The sequence below is a fragment of the Lutra lutra genome, chromosome 17 (assembly GCF_902655055.1).
Source record: "Lutra lutra chromosome 17, mLutLut1.2, whole genome shotgun sequence".
NCBI lineage: Eukaryota > Metazoa > Chordata > Mammalia > Carnivora > Mustelidae > Lutra > Lutra lutra.
In genome coordinates this window covers 43,462,917-43,471,399 of record NC_062294.1, presented here as the reverse complement: position 1 = coordinate 43,471,399, position 8,483 = coordinate 43,462,917, and the positions used below count along the sequence as shown (strand labels likewise).

At 56.4% G+C, this 8,483-nt stretch overlaps 2 protein-coding genes across 3 annotated transcripts; one reads left to right on the top strand and one right to left on the bottom strand.

Moving 5' to 3' along the window:
- Window positions 1-116: 116 nt before the first annotated feature.
- On the top strand, window positions 117-2,620 carry HSPB6 (heat shock protein family B (small) member 6). Its single transcript, XM_047709661.1, has 3 exons — window positions 117-368; window positions 1,326-1,448; window positions 1,561-2,620. The coding sequence occupies exons 1-3, from the start codon at window positions 171-173 to the stop codon at window positions 1,729-1,731; spliced, it is 492 nt and encodes a 163-aa protein (XP_047565617.1). The 5' UTR covers window positions 117-170; the 3' UTR covers window positions 1,732-2,620.
- Window positions 2,621-2,687: 67 nt separating this feature from the next.
- LIN37 (lin-37 DREAM MuvB core complex component) lies at window positions 2,688-7,840 on the bottom strand. Of its 2 annotated transcripts, none has more exons than XM_047709638.1 (9): window positions 7,581-7,840; window positions 4,746-4,821; window positions 4,508-4,561; window positions 4,173-4,202; window positions 4,002-4,087; window positions 3,750-3,916; window positions 3,061-3,201; window positions 2,899-2,972; window positions 2,688-2,814 (listed from the first exon to the last, which is right to left on the bottom strand). In XM_047709638.1, exons 1-9 carry the CDS (start codon window positions 7,612-7,614, stop codon window positions 2,733-2,735), a joined length of 744 nt encoding a protein of 247 aa, XP_047565594.1. In that variant the 5' UTR covers window positions 7,615-7,840; the 3' UTR covers window positions 2,688-2,732. The 2 variants fall into 2 exon arrangements, with proteins under 2 accessions (XP_047565594.1, XP_047565595.1); XM_047709639.1 differs by having other exon boundaries at window positions 4,508-4,558; window positions 7,581-7,827.
- Between the last annotated feature and the right edge of the window lie 643 nt (window positions 7,841-8,483).

The following is an 8,483-nucleotide window of genomic DNA, read 5'->3' as shown; positions in this document are numbered from 1 at the left end:
TGTTGGGCTTTCTAAATAAGGCTCTATTAATGGCCGGGGCTGGCCGCGGTCCCAATGTCCCCGGGCGGCCCGCCGAGGGGCGGACACAAGGCGTACTATAAGAGCCGCTGCAGCGCACGCAGGGGCACTGCAGAGCCTAGGGGCGGCGGCGGCGGCGGCGGCGAAGCAGGATGGAGATCCCCGTGCCTGTGCAGCCGTCTTGGCTGCGCCGCGCTTCGGCCCCGTTGCCCGGGCTTTCGGCGCCTGGGCGCCTCTTCGACCAGCGCTTCGGCGAGGGGCTGCTGGAGGCCGAGCTGGCTGCGCTCTGCCCCGCCTCACTGGCCCCCTACTACCTGCGCGCACCCAGCGTGGCGCTGCCTACCGCCCAGGTGCCAGGCCTGGGGGAGGGCGGTAACTCGACCACTTGCAAGGCTTGGGGCCCCGGTCATCCCGAAGGGGCGGTGAGGAATGTCCCCCGACTTTGAGCCGGGTGGAGAGTCCAGCCACTCAAGAGGGGCTTCCAGAGTTCCTGAGTATGGAATCTCACAGGCCGGATTACTGAGGCGGGTGGGAGGCCCCTGGTCATCTGAGGAGGGTCTCAGCTCTGAGGGGCTGGAATGACTGAGTCACGGATAGGGTGGGGGCCGTCACTCGGGGGCGAGCTTTGGTGACTCTGAGGGAGGCTGATGACCGGGAAATCTGGGAAGAGGGGGCGCTCAGTTACTCTGAAGGGGATGGGGTTCCCAGGGGCTCCTGAGGGGAGGGAATGTTTTGTCATTTCTCGGGGAAGAATTTGGAGACTGTATGTGGTCTCCTGGAGAGACAGAGGGGGAGGAAGGGTCCTGTGACTTGAGAAAGAGGGGGGGCTGGCTACTCTGAGAAGTTGGGGGGAGAGTACTGTAACTGTGGAGGGCGTAAGCGGCCCCGTGACTCCAGTGGGAGGGTAAAAAGACGACACTGGAAGCTAGGGGGGAAGAGGCATCTTGGCAATTCCTGGTGGTGGGGGGGCGTTGGTGTGCAGTAAGGGCATCAGGAGTTCTGAGGTATAGGGGGCTGGGGATTCTGTGTCCAAAGGACACTCTGACACTGGGGGAGGGGGCAGGCCTTACCCTGTGAGAGCGGAGGTCCCTGACCTTGCAGGGGAAGAGGGCCTCATCACTCTGGATGAGAGAATCTCAGTGATTACAGGGGGACGGGTGATAGCACTTATTCTGGGGCTACGAGTGGGAAAGGGGACTGCCCAGTTCCGGAGGCCTGAGACAGGGGCAGCCCCAGAACCGATGGGGGAGGGGCCCTGTGGGCTCCTGGGGGCCTCGCCCGGGTGATGACGATCGGGCTGTGCTTAGGTCCCGACGGAGCCCGGGCATTTCTCGGTGCTGCTGGATGTGAAGCACTTCTCCCCGGAGGAAATCGCCGTCAAGGTGGTTGGCGACCACGTGGAGGTGCATGCGCGCCACGAGGAGCGCCCGGTGAGCCCGCTGGCAGGGGTGGGGCCAGAACGCGTAGGCGGGATCCGCGGGCCGGAGGGGCGGGGCATCCATGGGGAAGGGGCGGGGCCACTCAAGTCCCTTCTCTCTCCAGGATGAGCATGGATACATCGCGCGCGAGTTCCACCGCCGCTACAAATTGCCGGCTGGCGTTGACCCTGCCGCCGTGACGTCCGCGCTGTCCCCTGAGGGCGTCCTGTCCATCCAGGCCGCACCCACAACGCCCCAGGCTCCACTGCCGCAGCCGCAGGCTGCTGCCAAATAGGCGTCGTGCCTGAACCCGGGAGCCGCCTCAGGCCCCCTCTTTTAAAGCCGACTTGACTCCGCCCAGCCAGATGTCCCGAGCGCGCCCAAACCACCCACCCAGTCTGGGATCCTACCCTGACCCTTCCCACGTAGACCCTGCCCTGGTAACGTAGATCATTCCACCGACACTCCCGTTCTCACACCCCCTCCAAGCTTTCAAACTCCTGACACCTCCCTAGATTCCATGTCCTGGGGGACAACCTTCAGCCTGCAGTCTCCTGGCCCCACTTTCTTGGCATGTAAACCCACTCAGAACTCCCTCCTCTGCTTCCTTCTGACTCATCTATTAAAACATCTCCACATCGCAGCATTTTAATCCTCTTCCCTCTCCAACACTGGATTATGGTGTGGCTAGCCCTGCCCCCACCCCAGGCCAGTCAAGCATAATCCCTCTCCACCCCTCGAATATCCAGACCATCCAAGGCCTGGGCCTTGTGATTCTGGATCCTTCCCCTCATTCCAACTGGACAATCTACTCTCCCTCACCCATCTTGTGACTTAAACCCCCAGCCAGCACCCCCTCCCAGACTCCTGAACCCCTTTTCTGGACCGCCCCCCAACCTTGGAACACCTATTCCAGGCCCAGCAGGACCCTCAACCTCAGACTGCACAGATACCCTAAGCCCCATCCCCAACTCTAACCAGAACCACCCCCTCCACCCAGTCATTCTGTCTTAATTCCCAAATCATCAGCCACACAGCCCACGTAATCCACCTTTCACATACCAACCCCCCCCATTTTCCAAGATCCAACCAGCCACTTTTGCTTTGGTACCCCACAATCCTTCTCCCTCCTTGAATTTCCTGCCACCCTTAACCATTCCCCCCAATAAACGTGCTAGAGCTACGCCAACTGCTTTATGTCTGAGCCGGGAAATGCGGGCTGGAGAGAGCGGAGGTTGGTGTGAAGGTGTGGGGGGGGGATGTTTATTGGGGGGATGTGTGAAGAGCAGGGAAACATCACTGTCGCTCATACATCTCCCGGAGGATCTTCATGCTTTCTGAGTACCGAAGCTGGTTCCGATGAGATGCCTCCTTCCACCTGTGGTGGGGGTAGAGCGGCAGAGGGAGGACTGGGCGGCTGGGACAGAAGCCATGGGGTGCAAGCAGGTTCGGGGACGCTCACCTCTGGCGGATGCGTTTCCAGCGCTGCATGTTGCGGTAGATGAGTGTGGATGGTGAGGGCTCAGGCTCAGAGGGCTGCGTGGACAGAGAGGCCAGGCTGGGTTGGCCATGCCCAAGCCCTGTACCATCTGCCCCAGAGTCCTGGGCCAGCCTGCATACCCACCTCATCATCAGGGGTGCCCTGGGTCTCAGGCTGCAGGGGGGATGGAATTCGGGACCTGCAAGCATCTCCAGACGGCCCGGGGGCTGTGGGTGGGGGCAGCTTGTACACATCACGACTCTTGCTGTTGGTGACCTCCGAACTCTGGGGACACAAGGGAACCCACGCCAGGCCCAAGAGAGTTAGAGAAGAGGGCCAGCAGTACATACTTCACTCCTCCTGCCTTTCCCAGTGACAGCAGACACAAGGGTCTCACTGGGGACCCGTCTTAGGAGCCATGCCAAAGAATTGTCGCTTTGGGGATCCCTGATTCTATTCTATTCAGCCCAGGGACCCCCAATCACTCCTACCCAGCCCAGTAACCCTCACCCGCTCCCCTAGGCAGGTGGCTACACCTGGTTGCAGTAAGGACCCCTGTCAAGCCCCCCCAGCTTTTGGGAACCTCTAATCTTGGAGGACACATCTACCTGCCCCAGGAAGCCCTGTCCCCTCCCCCTGGCAGGCCAGGTGGTTGTGTCTGTCTGCTTTAAGGAGTTCCATCCACACTCTCGGCCAAAGGGTTCACATCTGTATGCTGCGTCGGATCCAGCAAACACAGAGACCTGTGCCTGCCTATCCCACCAGCTTTGGGAGAGGACACCCTTCACCATCTCCCCACTGGCTGCCCGGAAGGGGCCTGCCACATGTCCAACCTCCTCGTCCTCAGGCAGTGGGCGTAGCGGGGAGCTGGGGGAGCGCTCCTGCTCGCGCACTGAGGGGCTGTTGCGCATCCAGGCTCGGCAGATGGGGTAGAGGGGGGTGTTCTCGCTGAACTGAGCCAAGTCCACACTCCGGTCAAACAGCTTGATCACATACGTGTCTAGGGTAGTGCGAGGGGAAGGCGTGTGACCATCTTCACACAGCTCCCCGACCCAGCCGGCCCTCTAGGGCCATCGCCTACTCACTGGATCGCTGTGGCCCTCCCTCAGCCAGCCCGTCATCCATTTCCCTCCTCTTCTTCCTCCGCTGGTGGGGGAAGCGGGCGGATGGCCTGTGCGGGGCAGGAGAACATCAGGACCAGGGCAAGGGCTGGCGACCTCCTGCCAGTGAGTGGGCTGGGGCCCCTGCCACCTTACCGTTTGCCAGTGGCTGCAATGGAACAATCCCTGTGGGGACAGACAAGGTGTCAGCAGGCTGACCCTCAAACAAACCCCTGCTCAAAACCACCCAAAGGGAGCCCTGGGGAGACTGAGATGCTCACGTGGGCCCCCCCCCACCCTGACCCCTTAGAGCCTGCATCCTGCTTGAGCCTCCAGGGCTGGAGGTGTCAACCAGGAGGGGACCTAAGCTTCTGCCACCACAGGGTCTCCGTACATGAGGGCTGGTTAAGAGTATGGTGGAGGAAGCTTGGATGAGGGAGGAAGCTGTCCCACACAAACCCTCAGATTCAGATCCCATCCACAAAACTTACTTGTTGTGGGTGTCCGAGGGGGTTTTCCCAGCCTCTTCCTCCAGACGCTCCCTGGTAGCAGGAGAGAACTGTGGGCTCCGGGTTCCCAAGGCCGAGTGGGAAGACACTGAGTGGCTTTTCCATTGGGCCCCCTGCTCCCTAAGTCAGCCTCTGGGGTCCTACCCAGATGCACCCAGGACCAGAGAGAGGGTCCAATGTGCCAGGACCCCCAACCCCAATGACCCGGCCAGATCCCAACCTGTCCATGTGGCTCTTCTCCAGCAGACACTGCAAAACAGCATCAAGTTGGTTCCGGGCCTTGGCCATCTCCAACTCTGGGGAAGAGGACAGCGAGCAGGAGTCAGTGCCCAGGTCCAAGGCAGGTGGGTAGCCAACTGGGCTGGGGAAGGGCATGCGTATCCAAGCCTCCAGCCAGGCGCAGGCATGCTGAGAGGGGGCAGTGGGCAAAGACAACTGAAGTGAAGAGCAAAAGCCCTGGGTCCCAGGACTGTCCCACATGTTCACATGTGACCAAAGCCAAGTCACCTTACCTCATTGAGCCTGTTTCCTTATCTTGAAAATAGGCCTTCCAATGCTACCTAACTTCAAAGACTGTTCTGAGATTTAAATAAACCTATGGTGTATATAAATCTCTGAGCAACATGTAATAATAATAATAAAGTTGTACATATTTGCCAAGAATGGTTCTAAGCACGTCACACATGTTAACCCTGTTATATTTTCAAAATGACTCTGGCAGGTAGATATGTATCTTATGTATGATGAAACTGAGGCACAGAGAAGTTAGGCTACTTGCTCAAAGTCACACAGCGAGGCAATTTCAGGGCTGAGGATTTGCACACAGGCCATCTGGCTCTACAGTCACAGTTATAAGGCAGAGACTCAAAGTGGGTGCAGAATCTAGCCCCCAGATGTGTTTTGTTTGGCTGACTTTTTGTTTTGTTTGGTGTTATTTTAAATCTGAACTAAATCTGAATGGACAACACTTAATAATTTGGAGACCAGGGGCACCTGGGTGGCTCAGTGGGTTAAAGCCTCTGCCTTCGGCTCAGGTCATGATCCCAGGGTCCTGGGATTGAGCCCCTTATAGGGGGGGGGGGTATCTCTACTCAGCAGGGAACCTGCTTCCCCCCACCCCCCATCTGCCTACCTGTGATCTCTGTCAAATAAATAAATAAAATCTTAAAAAAAAATAATTTGGAGACTGCACCTAAAATATCCATTTTTGGCAGGAAATGACATCTGGGCCCACCTTCCTGCATTCCTGGCTCTGTCCGCCTGTGTGTTTGCCTGCCCTCATCATAGAAGTTAAGGAGGTGATGATGTTATAAATATTCTCCTCTCACTCTTGTGGGGTGTTTATTCTCTTCTTTCAGCCAGTACCTAGCATCACTCTGTCCCAGTGCTCAAAGCCTGGAAGGACACTTGGGGACATGCTTTGCCAGCCCTGGGACAGGGAGACACAGGGATTCCCAACATCACTGAGGAGAGACAGGGTGGGGGTGAAGGGCTAGAGGCAGCTCAGAGTCTAGCAAAGAGCCCTGGGCAGGAGCCAAGGCATTGATCATACCCACATCTCTTTCCCTAGCCCCTCCCTGCTTCTCTCCTGAACCTTAGACCTTGGGATCCCATGGTCTCCTAGATACCTTTCCCTGAACATCCCCTCGGCCCCTACCATCTACTGGGTCCCACACGAGCTTCGGGGCCTCTCTAAACTTTACCCCTTTTCCTGGGCCATTTCAGGGTAGCCCCACGGCCCCCCAATCCCTCCCTGGGCCTCATAACAGACACCTCTTACCCCCCCCACCCCAGCCCCCAACCCCAGGGCCTGTCCATTTGGCCTCCTGAGTGTCTCTCCACTTACCCTCTCCATACCCCGGTCTTCTCCCTTACTTCTCCTGGGCTCCCAGCCTCAATCTCCTCCTCTGATCTATCCTCCATAACGTAGCCAGAGGACTCTTTGGAAAACCAAACCAAACCTGATCCTCTCCTGCTTAGAACACTCTACAGCTCTGCAGAGCCCCAGGACTGAGCTCTTCCGCCCGGTGTTCACAGGCCTCCATAACCGTGCCTACCCCTGCCCCAACCATTATTTGTGGCCAGGCCTTTACTCTTCCACCCACATTTTTTTTTCTTTTTTGCATTTGGGGGACATTTTTATTAACTTGCTCCTCAGTTCTGAACCCTCCCTTGGCTCCCCAATTCCCCTCTAAGCAAAAGCCGAAGTCCTAACTTGGGGCCACAAGATCTGTTCCCTTCCCTCTTGCTCTCTGCTGTTCATCCCCTCACGATCCCTACCTCACTCCCTCTGCTCCAACCACACTGGCCTCCCTACTTGTCCTCGCACAGGCCAAATCAGTTTTCCACTTCAGGGCCTCTTCAGAGCTGTATCCTTGATCTGATTTGCTGGTCCCTCACCTACCCTCATGGCTTTCTTCCTCATCTTGTCAGATCTTACCTTCTCCTGTTTCGTTTTTATTACCACTTATACTATTTAACACCCTACACATCATTTTACTCTTTTTGGGGGGTGGGTGGGTGGAAGAGGGGTCTGGATTCTGTGCCACTAGCCCTCAACATGCCAGTCCTGGTTTCCCATCAACTTGGACCCAACTCAAAATGACTTCCTCTCTCTCAGCTTCGGTTTCCCCAGCCACCACATTTCCTACTTTCTAGGATTATTGGGATACAGTAACGGCCAAGATTAAAAGCTTCTCTGTACTTCAGGCTCTGAGCACAATACTTGACCTTTGCTGTTAATGACCACTTCTGGAAATAGGGAAACTGAGGCAGAGCCAAGACGAGTCCTTTTCAGAGTTACACGGCTCGGGATCCCCATGTCTCACCGCACCAAAGAGTCTGAGCCACCACCATTCAACCTCAATGCTACCTTGAGTACAAACCGGGAGGGTATGAAGATGGCAAGAATCGTTCCATGCCTGACAGCGATAGTCAGACGGGTGGCAGGAAAAAGCTGCGTGGTTCGTCTTATGGCGATAATCCTGTCTTTCGGAGCTCCCATACCCCGATCGGTTGGTGCTACCCTAAAAGCCCCCTACCTCGGAGTCCTCACCTGATTTCTCCACTTTCACCTTCACCGGGAACATGGTTTGGGTTTGAGGTGTGGCTAACTGGGTCAGAGGAGCCCAGAAGAGCCCAGGATCACAAATCAAGGCTGAAGGCAAACGGGAAGAGGTCAGATAAGCTTTGTGTGCGGCCAATCCTCGGCGCTGAGCAGTGTCCGGCACCGACCGCCACTGCAGCCGCCACCTCTACTAGTTTCCTTCTGTGGGCGGGCCCCTTCGGCAACTGCTTATTTCCATTTGTCAGTGCAACCGTCGATCTCATCCCTGACCAATTGACAGCTGCAGCCATCGGCTCCAGGTCTAAGTCCCACCTTTCTAAGGCCCCGTTTCCGGAAACAAACCAACGGCATCCTGGAGCGCTTCTTGGGAGGTGTAGTTCCAGCTCCCAAACACGTAGCCAGAGTAACGGCGCCTGCGTCGCGCCAGGCACTGTGGGTGATGTAGGACCAGGGCTTCGCGAGGCCTCTCGGAACTTGTAGTGTTAAAAAGCTTTGAGTAGCACGAATTTAGCTACTGACAGGGTTTATTTAACCGTGGGAGCCCTTTTTGTCCCTGAGGAAGAGAATTCTGGAGTTAGGCCGGTTTCAATCTTACTGAGCACTCGCTAGGTGCCATCTACCTGTTAATCTCTCTTCAGGCACCTCATTTATTTAGCAAGTATTTGTTAGCGTGCCAGGCACTCTTCTAGGTACTAGGAACACAGCACTGAACAAAAGAGACAAAAACTCTTCCCGTAATTGAGCTTATATTTTAGAGGATGTGAGATTACAAGAAACAAGTAAAACATATTAAATGAAATGTAATGAGAAAGGATAAACACTGAAGGCACATTGGGAGTACCAAAGTCGGGGCTGAAATTTTAACGATAGTCAAGGAAGCCCCCTCTGATA

Coding starts and splice junctions, on each gene's coding strand:
- LIN37 (XM_047709638.1), bottom strand. CDS start 7,614: ATGTTCCCGGTGAAGGTGAAAGTGGAGAAATCAG. Junction 4,562..4,745: donor GAGAAGAGCCACATGGACAG/GTTGGGATCTGG, acceptor CTCTCCTGCTAC/CAGGGAGCGTCTGGAGGAAG. Junction 2,815..2,898: donor TGGAAACGCATCCGCCAGAG/GTGAGCGTCCCC, acceptor CCCCCACCACAG/GTGGAAGGAGGCATCTCATC.
- HSPB6 (XM_047709661.1), top strand. CDS start 171: ATGGAGATCCCCGTGCCTGTGCAGCCGTCTTGGCTGCGCCGCGCTTCG. Junction 369..1,325: donor TGGCGCTGCCTACCGCCCAG/GTGCCAGGCCTG, acceptor GGCTGTGCTTAG/GTCCCGACGGAGCCCGGGCA. Junction 1,449..1,560: donor CGCGCCACGAGGAGCGCCCG/GTGAGCCCGCTG, acceptor TTCTCTCTCCAG/GATGAGCATGGATACATCGC.